The following is a 17,598-nucleotide window of genomic DNA, read 5'->3' on the forward strand; positions in this document are numbered from 1 at the left end:
CCACAACATATTACTTGGTTCAGTGTTGTCACTTGTCCAGCCTGACACGAAGCAGTAGAGGACACATACTAAGGCTCTGGTGGAGAAAGTATCCATGGTTAAGATTTAAAACAGACAGAGGATGAATTCTGGGATGTATCCATCCATCTTATGTTCCCTGTTGCCTCACAAATCCAGCAATGAAGCTGTCCTAGAGTGCTGTCTCTATGGAGACATGTTCCTTGTTCGTAAAGAGTAGCACATGAGGATCTCAGAGACATTGAAATCACAACCATCTTAAAGAAAGCAGACAAATCTGATTGTCATCATTATAGAAGGGCCTCATCGCAATGGTCTTCCTCAAGTGCCTACTGCCCATGACCAAATACATATTCCGAATCGCACTGCAAATTTCATTCATCAAGATGGACAATGGAGATGAACTTCACTGAACAAGAACATCAGGAAAAACATGGAGAACATTACTGATCATTGCACTGTACGGGTGTCAGAGATTATGGGGAGAAGGCAGGAGACTGGGGTTAGGAGGGAGAGATAGATCAGCCATGATTGAATGGTGGAGTACATTTGAAGGGCCAAATGGCCGAATTCTGCTCCTATTGCATGACCTTATGATCTTATGACCAACATGGCCTTTCACAATCTTACAACTTTGACTCCAACAACCAAATAATAAAGATTGTTGAGAAAACTTGTCAACCTGTTAAGGTTGGATATTCTCTGAGATTTGTCTCCGGTGAATATTTGCTACATAACGTCGTGCAAAGTGTAATCTTAACCAACTGGTCCAACATAGACCCAATCCTTGTGCACACAGCGGTTAAGCCAAAGTAAGTTACTATTCCAAAATTCCTCTTCATTATCCTCTCTGTGATGTTGCATCTTATCGTCAGCAAGCTCTCCTCTAGAGTGGAGCTAGTAAGAAACTGTTGAGCTTTTAATTCACCTTCACTCCACAGCGGATCTTGGTGATCTCCACCGCTAAGCTACAGTATTAGTGCAGGAATCGTGATTGCTCCGTGGTCGAGTTCCAAGTCATTGCTGTGTTGGAAGGAACTCTGGATGCTGGTTTCCACCGAAGATAGACCGAAGAACGGCATTTCGTTTGGACCTCAAGGGGTCCAAATGACAATTAAATTGAATCTTGAATCTTGAATAACCATATAACCATATAACCATATAATAATTACAGCACGGAAACAGGCCATCTCGGCCCTACAAGTCCGTGCCGAACAAATTTTTTTCCCCTTAGTCCCACCTGCCTGCACTCATACCATAACTCTCCATTCCCTTCTCATCCATATGCCTATCCAATTTATTTTTAAATGATACCAATGAACCTGCCTCCACCACTTGCACTGGCAGCTCATTCCACACCGCTACCACTCTCTGAGTAAAGAAGTTCCCCCTCACATTACCCCTAAATTTCTGTCCCTTAATTCTGAAGTCATGTCCTCTTGTTTGAATCTTCCCCATTCTCAAAGGGAAAAGCTTGTCCACATCAACTCTGTCTATCCCTCTCATCATTTTAAAGACCTCTATCAAGTCCCCCCTTAACCTTCTGCGCTCCAGAGAATAAAAAACCTAACTTATTCAACCTATCTCTGTAACTTAGTTGTTGAAACCCAGGCAACATTCTAGTAAATCTCCTCTGTACTCTCTCTATTTTGTTGACAGAATCTTGAAAATGCTGGAGTAATTCAGCGGGTCAGGCAGAGAAGGACCAGATGACGTTTTGGGTTGAAACCCTTCTTCAGACTGGCCATTGCTGATTTGTTTATTGAAGCAGGTCAGCGAGTGGGCTTTAATATAAAAATCTTAAATTAAATCTCCCTGTATAAAGGAGCATTATAGACCCTGGAAAATGTGGATCGGTTTCAATACACACGTGCAGCAGATATCTATGTCAAAATTAACTTACCATCTTGTTTACCAACGTAACAATTGGGCATTTTAAGAAAGTAATTATAAAAATCAAGACCTTAAGGAATACCAAATAGTGTGAACAAGCATCTTCTTGCATTCTTTGGAAGCACGGACAATGTACATTAGGCACGCCAATATATTGAAGGCATACTATCAATCCAGTGGAAGGATATGTGAACTATTTTCAGTGATTCTCCCGGTACAATACCCGTGCACCAGGATCCTAATTACAAGTAGCCTGTTCCAAATATGTGGATCATAACATACCTGCATCTTTCACCTGCAACGGGATCTAAAGCCCCTGTCCCACTTAGGAAACCTGAACGGAAACCTCTGGTGACCTTGTGCCCCACCCAAGGTTTCCGTGAGTAGCCAGAGGTTTTGGTCGCCTGGAAAGCCTCCACCGAAGCGTGAGCTGCATCTACTGACCAAAGATCCTATAGGATCTTTGCTACCGACCACACACACACACACACACACACACACACACACACACACACACACACACACACACACACACACACACACACACACACACACACACACACACACACACACACACACACACACACACACACACACACACACACACACACACACACACACACACACACACACACACACACACACACACATCGCGAAGGTGGGGGCCATGGAGAGCAGAGGAGCGCTGTCTGCTCGATGAAGAGGAAGGTAAACGACTGCCACAGAGCACAATAAGTCCTTTAGAGAATGTGAGAGGGAGGGAGAGAAGGGGAAAGAAGGGGAGAGAGAAGAGGGGAGAAGGGAGAGAGGGGCGAGAGTAGGGGAGAGAAGGGGGGAGAAAGGGGGGGAGAAGGAGTGGAGACAGTTTTAAGAAGTTTAATAAAGTTTAGCGGGCATTTTACCTTCCGGCAGATCTTCTAGGTCCTGAAAACCAAAGATTCTACAGGATCTTTGCTGAAAACTCCAATGATTCAATCAAAATGGCCGTTCAGCGAAGGAGATTGCCTTCGACTGCCTGTAAGTAAATAGCGACCCCACTCCACCGGCTTCGACCAAACGGCAACCTATTTTTAGTCGAGGCCGGCTTTGAATTTTTTGAAATAATCGCAGGAACATAGAAGAAGCCTCGACTACGCGGAAACCACTTTCAACCATTAGGGAGAGTGACCAAAACCTCCGGGAACCTCACGGAAACCTTGGGTGGGGCGCAAGGTTTCCGTTCAGGTTTCCGAAGTGGGACAGGGGCTTTACTCCATCAGAGCAAGACTTCCCGGTGGACTGAGAAAATCCTTCCCAAAACATTCTTGAAAAACAAAATTGGGGTCATATAGCTAGGAAACAAGTCTTCAGGCCCACCAAGTCTACATCGGTGATCAAGTGTCCATTAACATTAACCCGACATTAACCCCATCTTGTTCTAAATTTATTCCCATCAATTCCCCACAACTCAGATTCTACAACTCAGCTACATATTACGGGCAATTTAATGGAGCCAATTAACCTACCAACCTGCGTGTCTTTGGGATGTGGGAAGAAACTAGCGGAAAGCTCGGATGTCACAGGGGGGAAGGTGCAAACACCATTGAGACAGCACTAGGTGGTCAGCACTGAACCTATATTACTGGATGTATAGTCATGGTCATACAGTGCGGAAACAGAGCTTTTGGCCCAACTTGCCCATGCTGACCAACTTGCCCCAAATACACTACTCCCTTCTGCCTATGTTTGATCCATATCCTTCTGTCATTTTATCAGGATGCATCACTGCTTGCTTTGGGAGCAGCTCCATCAAAGACCCCAAAATGTGTAGTGAATTGTGGACGCAGCCCAGTCTATCACACAAACCAACCTCCCTTCCATTGACTCCATTTATACCTCACGCTGCCTCAGCAAGGCAGGCAACATAATCAAGGACGAGTCGCACCCTGATCACCCCCTTTTCTCCCCTCTCCCATCGGGCAAAAACTGTAGAAGTGTGAAAACGCACATCTCCAGATTCAGGGACAGTTTCTTCACAGTTGTTATCTGGCAACTGAACCATCCTACCACAACTAGAGAGCAGTCCTGAAATACTATCTACCTCTTTGGTGACCCTTGGACTACCTTTGATCGGACTTTACTGGCTTTTTAAACATCATAATAGTACCTGCCTCAACTACCTCTTCTGGCAGTTCTTTCCATATACATACCACCCTTTGTTTAAAAAAGTTACTTCTCAAGTTCCTATTACATCTCCCCCCCCCCCCCCCCCCCCCCCCCTCACTTTAAGCCCATGCCCTCTGGTTCTGGACTAGTGAGGCAGCAGCACTGTTAGTTGTGCCACTGTGCTTCCCAGTATCCACACCAATGGGAAGAAACCCCTGTCCCACAACTGTATCTGGGCAGGCACAAAGCACCTTGCGTTTACAATAGAAGCATGGAGTGGCCCTGTGCAAATCGTGGAACCACCTGCCACATTGAGTTCCACCTGCCCCACCTGTCACAGGGTCTGCAATCCTCCACAGGACAACACTACAAATCTACGAGATCTATGAATCTACAAAACTGAAGTGGAAGCAAAGCATCCTACTCACCAAGGGACTGTTTAAGCAAATGAACACTGACAAATTCATTTCACTTGCACTTTATGTGCAATGTGACGAATAAAACCGTATTGTATTGTATTGGTATTGTATTGGGATGCATTACTAACCAAGATTTGCATCAGTAGTTTGCATCAATAGTTTCCTCAGCAGATACTGGAGCAGTATGTTGCAGCAGAGATCTTTCTGAGTTAATATCACCCATAGCCTCTTGGATTAAAGAGTGAAAGAAACACGGTGACAAAGTGATTATTTGCTAGCTATGTGGGTGTACGTGAGAGAGTGTGGGGAGGTAGAGAGAGCGGGAGAGGTGGGGTGGGGGGAGGAGGGAGAGAGAAATGGAGAGAGAGAGAGAGAAATTGGATTGCAATACTGTACTTGTATTCCAGGTGCCAACACACACAGTGAAGAAGGAGCACTGGGAACTCCAGGAGAAATGTGTTGAAAAGTTTTGAGAAAAAGGGAAGGAACTCAGCAGGGAGTGTTACTGATACCTCCCTGAATAAATAAGATTCTGATTTCCAATTATACATTGCTAGACTAAGATACGGGAGTTCTCAGTCAGTACTGACAAGTGCCTTGGCTACACTTCTTACAGAAAACTTAAAAGCATCGTTGAATATTAAGATGGCGCAGCGGTAGAGTTGCTGCCTCACAGCGCCAAAAACCCGGCTTTGTTCCCGACAACGGGTGCTGTCTGTACAGAGTGTATGTTCGCCCCGTAACATGGGTGGGTTTTCTCTGGGAACTCCACTTTCCTCCCACACTAATCGGCTTGGGAACATTTTCATTTGTTCCTTGTGGGTGTAGAATAGTGTTATTCTGCGGGGATCGCTGTTCGGCATGGATTCGGTGGGCCAAAGGACCTGTTTCCACACTGTTAGTTCACTGTTAGTGCTCTAAACTAAACTAAATTAACAAAGGGGTGATGGAATAGAGAAATAGCTTATTCAATTTGTTCCACTGTCTTTCAGAGCCAGTTTTCACCATCGAGTCCTAGGGCACCTAAACAGGCACTTCAGCTCACCTCGACCAAGATGACCCATCTAAGCTAGACCCATTTGCCCGCATTTGGCCCATATCGCTCTAACCTTTCCTATCCATGTACCTGACCAATTGATTTTTAAATGCTGCAATAGTACCTGCCTCACCTACCTTCTCTGACAGCTTGCTCCATATACCCAACGCCCATCTTCATATATTTCTGAACCTGTCACCCTTTGCTGAACAATGAGCCTTTTAATCAATGTCACCTCTTCCTGCACAACTACTAAAATATGAATGAAGCTGAAAACCCGCAGCAATCACAGGCATGACTGAAAGGTTCTTGCCTTATCTGCAAGAAATATTGATGCTTTAGATGATGATCTTCATCAGGATGCATTTACAAGCCAGTGAGCAGCATTTCTGATGAAGAGTCACAACTAAGACTTGTTGCTACTTCCAACAAAGGCAATCGGGCCTACAACGCAATTCCAGCATTTTCTTCCAGTATTTTCTGCACTGGATAGCATCTTATTCCAGAAGCTTATTACTACGAATAAAGTATTCAACATGATAAATTAGTCTTCAAGAAGGAACTGCAGATGCTAGAAGATCGAAGGTACACAAAATTGCTGGAGAAACTCAGCGGGTGCAGCAGCATCTATGGAGCGAAGGAAATAGGTGAAGAAGGGTTTCGGCCCGAAACGTTGCCTATTTCCTTCGCTCCATAGATGGTGCTACACCCGCTGAGTTTCTCCAGCAATTTTGTGTACCTATGGTAAATTAGTCTGTAGTTTGGAACCAAGCCTTCTATAATGGCCTGTCTATTTTTGCATTAGATATTTCTTCATATCTGATGCTAACACTTTCATTTATTTACGTCCTCTGCACGTTATTTTTTTTACAGGGGTAAATTATTTATGGGTTAAATTGCACAATTGGACAAGGCTCTTCCTGTCACATCTCCGTTTATTTTTTTCTCATTCGCACTCCTAACCAACATAAATATTGTAAGAATAGGAGGAGTAGGCCATTTGGTCCCTCTTCCTCTGGGGACGTTTATGTTAAATCCTATCGTGTATTGTGTTCTTTTTATTTGTATGGCTGTATGGCAACTCAAATCTCACTGTACCAATTGGTGCATGTGGACAATAAATGTAAATTGAACTCTTCCTTGCTCTGCCATTCAGCAAAATCGTGGCTGATGATGACACCATGTTTTAAAGCTTTCTAATCTTGCCTTTGGTCCGCAGTTCAATATCAATGGTGAATATTCACTACTGTACACACAGCAACTGAAAGTAACACAAAGCATATTGATCTGATCATCATGCCACGAGAAGAGACATAGTATTTCAACCTGATGAAGTCCATATAAAGTTAGTGCTGAGAACATTTTCATTCAATTCAGTATATGTCTGAACATGGGCCAATGTATCAATTGACCATTTGAGAATGCACAGTGGGAAAGAAATTGAGAAATCTCAGCAGTAGAAGCACCACATTGATGGCATGGTGGCACGGCTGGTGGAGGTGCTCCCTTGCAAGTCTAGGGACCCAGGTTCAACTCTGACCCAGAGTGCCGTCTGTGTGAAAATTCCACATTCTTCCTGTGACTGCGTGGATAAGTTCCCAATTAAACACTAACAATATCTTGGCCTGGAGTTTGCAAGGAATTGGTGCAACATTCTCCTTGTAAGTGCCCGGAAAATCCGTGTTTAGTTCAGAGATACTGCGTGGAAACAAGCCCTTCTGCCCACCAAGTCCACACTGACCAGTTATCACCCATACACAATGGGGTCAAGGAAAGAGTGTTCACGTCGTGGCCCTGTTTCCACCAATCTTTCCACCGCCACGCTCAAGAAGCACAAGAAGTGCAAGACAGATACCATTGTATGCAGATGCCGAGAAGTGTGTTCAGCTCTGGCAGAACAACTTCTAATCTTGTGTGTGGACTCGATAAGTAGAAGGCCCATACACAATTTCTATCTTGCATATTAGGTCCAAATTGTGGAAGACAATTAACCTACTAACCCACATGTCTTTGGAGGAAACCAGAGCACCTGGAGAAAACCCAAGGGAGGATGTACAGACAGCACCCGTAGTCAGGATCGAACATGGGTCGCTGGCACCATGAGGCAGCAACTATACCGCTGTGCCCATGGTTTCAAGACATCCACATGAGTCTTGAACTTCCTGACTGCATTGTGCTGAGGATTCCACGAATGCAAGTCAAAATCAGGAAATATAATGTTAAATTGTGGAGATTTACACTGGGGAATTTGCCCACACAACCTATGCCAGATTGAATTTGGCATGGGATTTTTCCATTGATCCATTGCAGGTGACTGAGGAAAGTAATAGCATTATTTTATTATTTCCTTTAATTGTTCATGTTAATTTGAATAGTTTTAATTTTCTTATTTTTTTTTTTTAAAATTCAATGTTTCCATTTTTTGTTCCATTATTATTTTCTTTTGAAAAGTTTGACAAGTTCTGAATGACAGAAACATCAAGTATTTAGATAGCCTTATCTGCCGACTAAGCCAGAGTGTCTGATCTAGCTGACAGGAGTTTGTCAGAGTAACATGATGGGAAGCCCAGATGCCTAATGTGCTTTCAGCACTGAGAATAGAGCTTTATTACAGTGGTGCCGAATGGGAGATCTGCCTGCACAAGGCAAGCAAAGATCTCCGCTATAAGATCTTTGAAGGCAAGTGCTGACCGTGGTGGGTGAAGGTAGCTTTTTACTAAATGCAAAATCTAGTCGATTGTACAAAGGAGTTTCCTCTCACCCATCCTGTCTTCCTTATCAATAGTACAAAGTTGGAATCACCCTCTTAAAAGCAAAGAACATCCCTACCTTTGATATGTTACTTGATCGACTTGTTGAACGTCGTGGAGACTTGTCATTCTGCAAAATGAACAAAAATATATTGCATTATTCCTAACATTCGCTGATAGGGTAAACGCAGGATGATCCCAGGGATAGGCTTATGAAGGGTCTCGACCCAAAACATCACCCATTCCTTTTCTCCAGAGATGATGCCTGACTGGTGCCTGGTGTCTATCTTTGGTTTAAACCAACATCTGCAGTTCCTTTCTAAACATAAGTTGTAAACCAGTTGACTGGATAGCACGCGACAAAAAAGATTTTCGCTGTACCTTGTTACATGCAACAATAATAAACTAAACTAAGCCAAAACTAAGTGGATTTCAAATGTTCACAGAAAATCTAGGGTAGATAATGTTCTCCTCACTCATCCTGAACAGTTAACACTTTGTGATGACTTTATGCTTCCCAATTGTGGATCATCTCACCTGAAGGACCAGCCTCTCAACATCTATCCTGTACATCCCTCACTGACTCTTATACATTTCAATTAGATTGTTCACGCAGCATCTGGATACGGGGTTGCTTTCCCCTCTGGTCATATCCACGAAAAGACGGCAGATGGCTCTCAGAAAATGAACTTAAGTGCCTCTGTGTCTTAAACTGAGAGGGAAGAAACATAGTACATATCTTTATTTTGAATAAAGTTCTGATAACTTGATACATTTCAAAAGAAAGCCATCCTGACTACACCATTGTTCCTCTGTCATGCAAAGCCCTCCCATAATTTAACATCTCAGCCCAAATATGTTGATGGTATTCCTACCCTATACCTTAACAAGCCTGGAAATTGTCCATGAAAGGAATTCATGCCTTAAACCTTGAAACAAATGTATCAGCGGTCTTCATATGCATCATTAGACAATAGATAAATAAACATAAAACCACAATTTCAACTTTTCACCAGACTATGGATTTATTTCTTAATGTGCTCATAATGTGGATGAACACAAGAAGAGTAAGCATACATATCTTAGTTGCAACCTTTCATTTATGATAATCCCTAATTTCTGATCTTGAAACCAATTCACTGTCCTTATCATACTTTTGTCACGAGAATCTTCATTATGGCATTAACTGTTGAAATGTAATTCAGTTACAGTTTAAAAAAAAATTGAAGAGCATTAAATTAAGATTGTTCAAGAAGGAACGGCAGATGCTGGAAGATCGAAGGTACACAAAAATGCTGGAGAAACTCAGCGGGTGCAGCAAAACTCAGCGGGTGCTAGCCCTTGCTGTCTCCTCCCCTTCCTTAACCCTCGAGCTGTCTCCTCTCATCCCCCCCTCCGCCCTCGGGCTCCTCCTCCTCCCTTTTTCCTTCCTTCTCCCCCCCACCCCCCATCAGTCTGAAGAAGGGTTTCGGCCCGAAACGTCACCCATTTCCTTCGCTCCATAGATGCTGCTGCACCCGCTGAGTTTCTCCAGCATTTTTGTGTACATTAAATTAAGATTCCTTTTTCATGATGCATTCATAATTCCCAAATGGTTTAACACATTATTATACGTAAACTCCAGGCCAAAATACTTAGCAATTTATGCATTTGTCAGTGCACACCAGAAGATTCCTCAAATCCCAGTCCTCCAAAGATATTAATCTTACTCTCAGGTTTGCCTGAAATCCACTTCAATAACAGAGGTTTGTTAATCATTTTGCAATCCTCAGAATCCCGTCTGGAGCAACAAATTTATAAATTAGAATACAAAGTGCTGGAGCAACTCAACAGTTTCGACAGCATCTCTAGAGGATGTTGAGAGCCTTCTTCAGACTCTGAAGGAGAAGGTTCATGTGTCCGGAGAAGGGTCCAGAACGAAACATCACACATATCCGTCCTTTAGAGATGCTGCTTGATTCCCTTAAGTTACTGCAACACTTTGTGTTCCATGCAAGATTCCAGCAACTGCAATTCCTTGTGTCCACAAATGTATCAATATGCTTCCCTTTGAAAGATTTTCAAAAACACATAGTACTGGAGTAACTCGGCAGGACAGGCAGCATCTCTGGAGAACATGGACAGGTGCCATTCCAGATGGGGGCCATCTTTGAAAGTTTTGTTGCCAGAGACTACGTATTTGGTTTATGTCAAGAGTATGTAAAAGTTTTGTATCAGAGAACATAGACTGTACAGCACAGGAATGGGCCCTTCAGCCCACAACGTTGGTGCTGAACATGATGCTTAGCTGAACTGATCTCATCCTCTATTCCATAAACTTCCATATGCCTATCTCTGTATCGTATCTGCCTCCACCACTACCCCTGGCAATGTGTACTAGACCCCCACCACACTATGTGTAAAAGGCTTGCCCTGCACATCTCCATTTACATTTACCCTCTCACCTATAGTTATGTTCTCTCGTGTTGGACATTTCAACCCTGGGAAAAAGCTTCTGGCTGTTTCCCCTTTTTATGCTTCTCATAATTTTAAGTACTTCGATAAAATCATTGCCTTAACTTCCGATGCTCCAGAGAAAAAAGTATCCAAGTCTATCCACCTCTCCCTTTAGCTGAAACCTTCCAATCCAGACAGCGTTCTGGTAAACCTCCTCTGCACCTTGTCCAAAGCCTCCACGTGGCTCATGGAGTAGACTCGATGGGTCGAATGACATACTTCTGCTTCTATGACTGATGACGTTATGGAACTATTTCCTGTAATGAGGCATAGAATACTCCAAACTGCAAAGAACACTTCAAATGTGGCCTAATCAAAATCCTACAAAAGCTGCATCATGAGTTCCTAACTAGTATTCAGTGCCCCTAGCAATGAACGCAAGCATACCATATGCCTTCTTTCCCACCTTGTCTACTTGTGATGGCACTTTCAGTGAGCTATGAACTTGGATGCCAAGATCCCTCTGCACATCAATGCTGTTAAGGGTCTTGCCATTAACCGTATAATCTCCGCTTACATCCAACCTTCCAAAGTGCAACACCTCGCACTTGGTCGGGTTAAGCTCCATCTGCCATTTCTCCTCCTATTTCTGCAGCTGAACTATCTCCTGCTGCATCTTTTGACAGCATTCCTCACAGTCTGCAACTCCCCAAACATTGATTGTTGTCATCAGCAAATGTACTCACCAACACATTAACATTGATGTCTAGGTCATTTCTATATACCACAAATAGCAGAGGTCCATCCCAGCATTTTTCCCTACAGAACTCCATTGGCCACAGACCTCCAGCCACAATATCTACCTTCTACCACAACCCTGTCTCTTCTATGAATAAGCTAGTTCCAAAAATCGTATGCCCGAGTCATTGTGAATCCCATCCTTGATCAGCATACCATGAGGGACCTTATTAAAAGCCTTACCAAAATCCACATATACAACATCCACTGTCCTACCTTCATCCATCTCCTTCATTACCTCCTCAAAAAAACTCAATCAAGTGGGAGAGACATCACCTGCCACGTACAAAGCCGTGTTAGCTATCCCTAATTAGTCCACTCTCTTCCAAATGGGAGCAAATCCTATCTCAAATAATTCTCTCCAATAGTTTCCTTACCACTGACGAGAAGTTCACTAGCCTATAGTTCCCTGGATTCTCTCTATTTCCTTTCTTAAACAAAGGAACAATCTTGGCCACCCTCCAGTCCTTCGGGACCTCGTCTGAGGCTAAAGAATCCTCGTCAAGGTCCCTGCAATCTCCTCTCCTGCCTCCCTCAATAATCAGGGGTAGATCTCATCAAGCCCTGGGACTAATTCGCCTGAATGTTCCTCAAGTGCCTTAACATCAATTCCTCCTCGATGTATTTGTGTTTTCCACACCGGGCATGTGCCGTGAGTAATTACTCAGGGTCGGCACTGGCAAGTCAGTCGATATTTCAAAATCGGAAAAAAACGCGCATGCGCCTATCGGTCCCGTAGACAGTCAGTCGACTTTGAACAGTTTTTTTAAACCACGCATGCACAGATTAATCTCCTCTCCTGTGGGCATGCACAGCACCTTACGCACAGTCCACGGAGCAAAGGCAGGATTTGAGCTGCCTTTATTGCCCGTTGTAAGTGAGGGCTTGAAGCAGCGTCCACGGCACGTGAGTTGAACATAGTTACGCATTTTACAACGCGTACAACGGATGAAAGGCACGTGAGGATAATGCCTATCTAAGATCGATTATTAAAATAATAACCATTTAATAATAAATACTGAATTTAGTAAATGGATTGGAAATCTTTACTATTTATATATACAGGTGCACAACCTTTTATTCAAAAGCCTTGGGACCAGACACTTTTCGTAATTCGGAATTTTTCGGCTTTCGGAATGGAAGATTTTTAGCGTAGATTTTAACGGCTGGCTCAGTGGTAGAGTGCTCGGCTCATATCCGCAAGGTCGCGAGTTTGCGCCTCGATCCCGGCAGTTACTCGATCGCGAGTTTGAGTCTTCAATGTAGTTTTTTCTTGCAGAATAGGAGAGAATAGGGAGGGTTAGGCTGGGATCATTCTCTGCGAGATGATCTTAGTGCGGGAGACAAGTGTAGGAGAGGTGTACTGACTGTGTGGGCAGAACTTTGGAAGTGATTGCCCACCATCCTCAAAAGCCGCTGTGTCTCCCTGTCCCTCCAACTCCAGAGGAATCCGCTCCCCGATGCGCCGCTACAGCGACAAGTGGCAGTTCACCCACAGCCCGAGCTGTGCCACCTCAAGAACAAGACGTACCTTGCACACCATCAGCTTCTGCCCCTACGGGGAGCGTGTTCCTCTGGAGTTGGAGTGGGGCTGGGCTGGAGTTGCTGATCTGGGATCTCCGTGCTTGCAGTGGGCCTGGGGGTCGGTGTCCCGATGAGGGGGCGCAGCTCGGGCTGTGGGTGAACTGCCACTTGTCGCCGTAGCGGCCCATCGGGGAGCGGCTTCTGGTGGTCCTGACGTCTCTCAGCTCCTGTCCAGGGGGGTGGCCGGAGAGGTCAGGACCAACAGGAACCCGCTCCCCGATGGGCCGCTACAGCGACAAGTGGCAGTTCGCCCACAGCCCGAGCTGCGCCCCCTCATCCGCAACCCGGGTTCCTCTGGAGTTGGAGCGGGGCTGGGCTAGAGTTGCTGCTGGCTGTGAGTCTCTGGGATCTCCGTGCTTGCAGTCGGTGTCCCGTTGGTCCTGACGTCTCCGGCCACCCCCCTGGACAGGAGCTGAGACTGGGAACTGTACCGCCCTTGCCCCCTCCCTCTGCAACTGCAAACAACCCCACAGTTCCCAGTCTCAGCTCCTGTACAGGGGGGTGGCCGGAGACGTCACAGCCCGAGCTGCGCCCCCTCATCCGCAACCCCAAGAACAAGACGTACCTTGCACACCATCAGCTTCTGTCCCTCCGGGGAGCGTGTTCCTCTGGAGTTGGAACGTGGCTGGGCTGTGGGTCTCTGGGATCTTCGTGCTTGCAGTGGGCCTGGGGGTCGGTGTCCCGTTGGTCCTGACGTCTCCGGCGACTGGCATTGTATGCTGGCATCGCCGACGTGAAGACAGTGCAAAGCCCCCGCGCCGGTGCAATGGGCGGGGAGCTGGAGAGGGGAGGGAAGGGGTCACACACATGGCCGGGAAGCAGAGGGGTGTAGGTGGGGTGAAACTGAAGGGAGCGACAATCTGCTGCTGCCTGCCCGCTGAGTTAAAAAGTTCCCACGCAAGACTCACGATACACTGTGTATCATGAGTCTACTGTGGGAACTTTTTAACTCAGCGGGCAGGCAGCAGCAGATTGTCAATTATTAACCCTCCTGCGCAATATACCCTCACCTTCTCTTTTATGAATGGGGATTTAGTTCCCCTTTCTTCGAGGACCGACCGGAGGTTCCGCTGTCACCTCTGCGGGCCGCCCTCGGTGAACGTCTTCAAGGACCTTTCTTCAAGGACCGAAAAAATGTCCGCTATTCGGAGCTTTTCGTTATTTGGAACTTCGGATAAAAGGTTGTGCACCTGTGTATATATATATATATATATATATATATATATAATAATAATCTTTTTATGAGAAGCATATACATATCATAACCAAAACACAATTTGTTTATCAATGACATATTGTAAATAGCTGGGGTCCCCGTTTATCAATTACATATTAACACAGCTTCTATTTGTTAATTTTTTTAAATAGATTTTTTGAAAGATAGAGCTATAGAAAGAAGGGAGAGAAAAAGAGAAGAGAAAATAAAATAAATTACCAATAACACAATTTTGGAGATAGGTCCGTAGATTATAAAATGTAACTATTCATCCACTCCTGGATTCAAGTTTCATTCAAGTTTCCGTGCTGGACCAATTTACCCTTTCAGAAAATCAATAAATGGAGACCATATTCTAGCAAATAATTCTGGTTTGGCAATTAAGACAAGTCTAATTTTTTCCAAGGGTAGGGTCTCAGACATCTCCATAACACACATTTTAATTGTGGGGGTATATTTAATAATTACCTTTTTATAATTTAATCAGGGTAGACACTGCCTACCTTACCTACCCTGATGGCACGTGCATGCTCCACACTGATCTTGCTGTCCTCTATGTCCTTCTCACTGAATACAGATGTAAAGTCCTTATTTAGTACCGCAATTACATCCTCCGACTCCAAGCATAGACTCCCCCTTTATCCTTGAGCCGTCCTACCTTCTCCCTGGTCTCCCTCTTATTGTTAATATATGTACTGTTTATGCATCCATCCATCCTACACCTCATCAGGGCACAAGAGGAGTCCATCCTACACACACTCACTATAATGTGTTGATCGGCATGGGATTGGGTAAGAGCCCTATAGAGGGCACAGGAGCAGCGAGGTGGAAAGGAACATCATACGTATGTTGAGTGGGGCTGAGAGAATCTTGGCACTGAATCTGATAACATCAGAATCCACTGACTTAACTGTACGTTTAGCTTTGCTGTTTCCATACAGCTATACTGCAAGTAAACCATCAACTTTCAGCCCAACTTGTCCATGTTTACCAGGTCGCCTATACAACTAGTCCCACTTTGCCTGCCTACTTCTCCAAACCTGTCCTATCTGTGTAGCTGTTTAACGTCAAAATAAGTTTAGTTTAGTTTAGAGATGCATCGTGGAACCAGGCCCTTCGGCCCACCGAGTCCATGCCGACCAGCGAACCCGGCACACCAACACTAGGGCCAAGTTACAATTTTACCAAGCCTATTAGCCTACAAACATGTACGTCTTTGGAGTGTGGGAGAAAATGGAGCACCCTGAGAAAACCCACGCAGGTCACAGGGAGAACGTACAAACTCCACACAGACAGCACCTGCAGTCGTTATTGAAACCGGGTCTCTGACGCTGTAAGGCCGCGACTTTACCGCTGTACCGCCTTTGTGTACCCTCCTCTAGCACTTTCACCGGCAGCTCGTCAAATACACCCAGCATCCTCTGTGTGAAAAAGTTACTCCTCAGGTCCCTTTTAAATTTTCCCCCCCTCTCACCTGAAAACTAGTTTTAATTTTCATTAACTGCTCCATTAACTGTAAACTTATCATAAATCTTTTTTTATGCCCTCTCCAATTTAATGACATCATCGCCTCCCCTTGGGGTAGTCAGATGAAAGATGAATAGTTAATAACTGCAATTTCTCTGTGCCTCAAGTAAATTGTATTCTGAGGAAGAGGGAGTATATTATTGAACTTTCTCCTCACAAGGCTTGCGAGGATAAGCAGAGCAGCTGAAGCAATAAAATAATAATCCCTGGGTTATAGCCTTGCTATTTAAATAATTCATGTGCACTGTTTGCTGAGATGATACAGCCTTCAAATTGTCAAATCCAATCTTATTCTTAGGCATTTTCATTCTTGCTAATCAATCCAGTTAAGGTCTTAACTAATTCAAAATGTTCTGAAGCATGAAGGGAAGCACCCCCCCCCTCCTTCTTGGGAGAAAGAAGAATGAGCCATCGTGAGGGTTTGACATGTATGAGCAAACAGCGATTCATAACCTGCAGATCATGGAGAGTATGGCAAGAGTGTAAAGAAGGTGGGGAACCAACTTCTCTCTGTAGCAGCCGGCCAGAGGATAGTGTGCATTGGTACAGTCACAGAGTGATACAGCGTGGAAACAGGCCCTTCGGCCCAACAAGTCCCAGCTATACTAGTCCCACATTTTCGTCCATGTCCCTCCAAACCCTCGATGACCTGTGTCCGCTCAGGGAGAGCTAGGAGGTCATAGAAAGGAGTTAGAGGGAGGTGGTCACTCCAAGACCACGGGAGACAGAAAACTGGGTCACAGTTAGGAAGGGCAATGGGCAGAGGCAGGGACTGGTGAGTACCCCGGTGGCTGTACACCTTGAAAATAAGTACTCATGTTTGAGTAAGGGTGGGGGAGGCAGCCTACCTGGGGGCAGCGACAGCGGCCGGTCCTCTGGCACAAAGACCGGTCTTGTTGCTCAGAAGGGTAAGGAAAAGAAGGGGAGGGCAATTGTAATAGGGGACTCTATAGTCAGGGGGTCGGATAGGCGATTCTGTGGACGCAGACAGGAGTCCCGGATGGTAGTTTGCCTCCCTGGTGCCAGGGTCAGGGATGTGTCTGAACGGGTCCAAGAAATCCTGAAATGGGAGGGAGAGGAGCCTGAGGTTGTGGTACATATAGGTACCAACGACATAGGTAAAAAAAGAGAAGAGGTCCTGAAAGAAGAATTTGGGGAGTTAGGTAGAGAGTTAAGGAGAAGGACTGGAAAGGTAACAATCTCAGGATTACTGCCTGTGCCACGCGACAGTGAGAGTAAGAATGGAGCGAGGTGGAGGATAAATGAGTGGATGAGGGACTGGTGCAGTGGGTATGGATTCAAGTTTCTGGATCATTGGGACCTCTTTTGGGGAAGGTGCGACCTGTACAGAAAGGACGGGTTGCACTTGAACTCAAGGGGGACCAATATCCTGGCGGGGAGATTTGCAGGCTACTGGGGAGACTTTAAACTAGTATGGTTGGGGGGAAGGACTCAAATTGGGAAAGCTAGCAGTCAGTGTGTGAATCAGGGGGCAGAGAATGGTAGCACTATGACCCAAAATGTAGGGGAGAGAGAAGGAAAAGACAATAAACAGAGAAAAAGAGAGGGTGGGTTTCTTAAATGTGTATATTTTAATGCTAGGAGCATTGTAAGAAAGGTGGATGAGCCTAGAGTCTGGATTGACACCTGGAAGTATGATGTTGTGGCGATCAGTGAAACATGGTTGCAGGAGGGCTGTGATTGGAAACTAAATATTCCAGGATTTCGTTGCTTCAGGTGTGATAGAATTGGGGGGGCAAGAGGTGGAGGTGTTGC

General features: G+C 45.1%; 1 protein-coding gene across 2 annotated transcripts in view; it reads right to left on the reverse strand.

The window, feature by feature from the left end:
• Positions 1–17,598, reverse strand: part of marchf1 (membrane-associated ring finger (C3HC4) 1) — a 424,534-nt gene that overhangs the window by 65,000 nt on the left and 341,936 nt on the right. For both annotated transcript variants that reach the window (XM_055646095.1, XM_055646105.1), the window contains one exon: positions 8,341–8,391. In XM_055646095.1, the coding sequence (XP_055502070.1) occupies positions 8,341–8,391 (51 nt within the window). The remainder of the gene's footprint in view (positions 1–8,340; positions 8,392–17,598) is intronic.

The sequence above is a fragment of the Leucoraja erinacea genome, chromosome 1 (genome assembly GCF_028641065.1).
Source record: "Leucoraja erinacea ecotype New England chromosome 1, Leri_hhj_1, whole genome shotgun sequence".
Lineage (NCBI taxonomy): Eukaryota > Metazoa > Chordata > Chondrichthyes > Rajiformes > Rajidae > Leucoraja > Leucoraja erinaceus.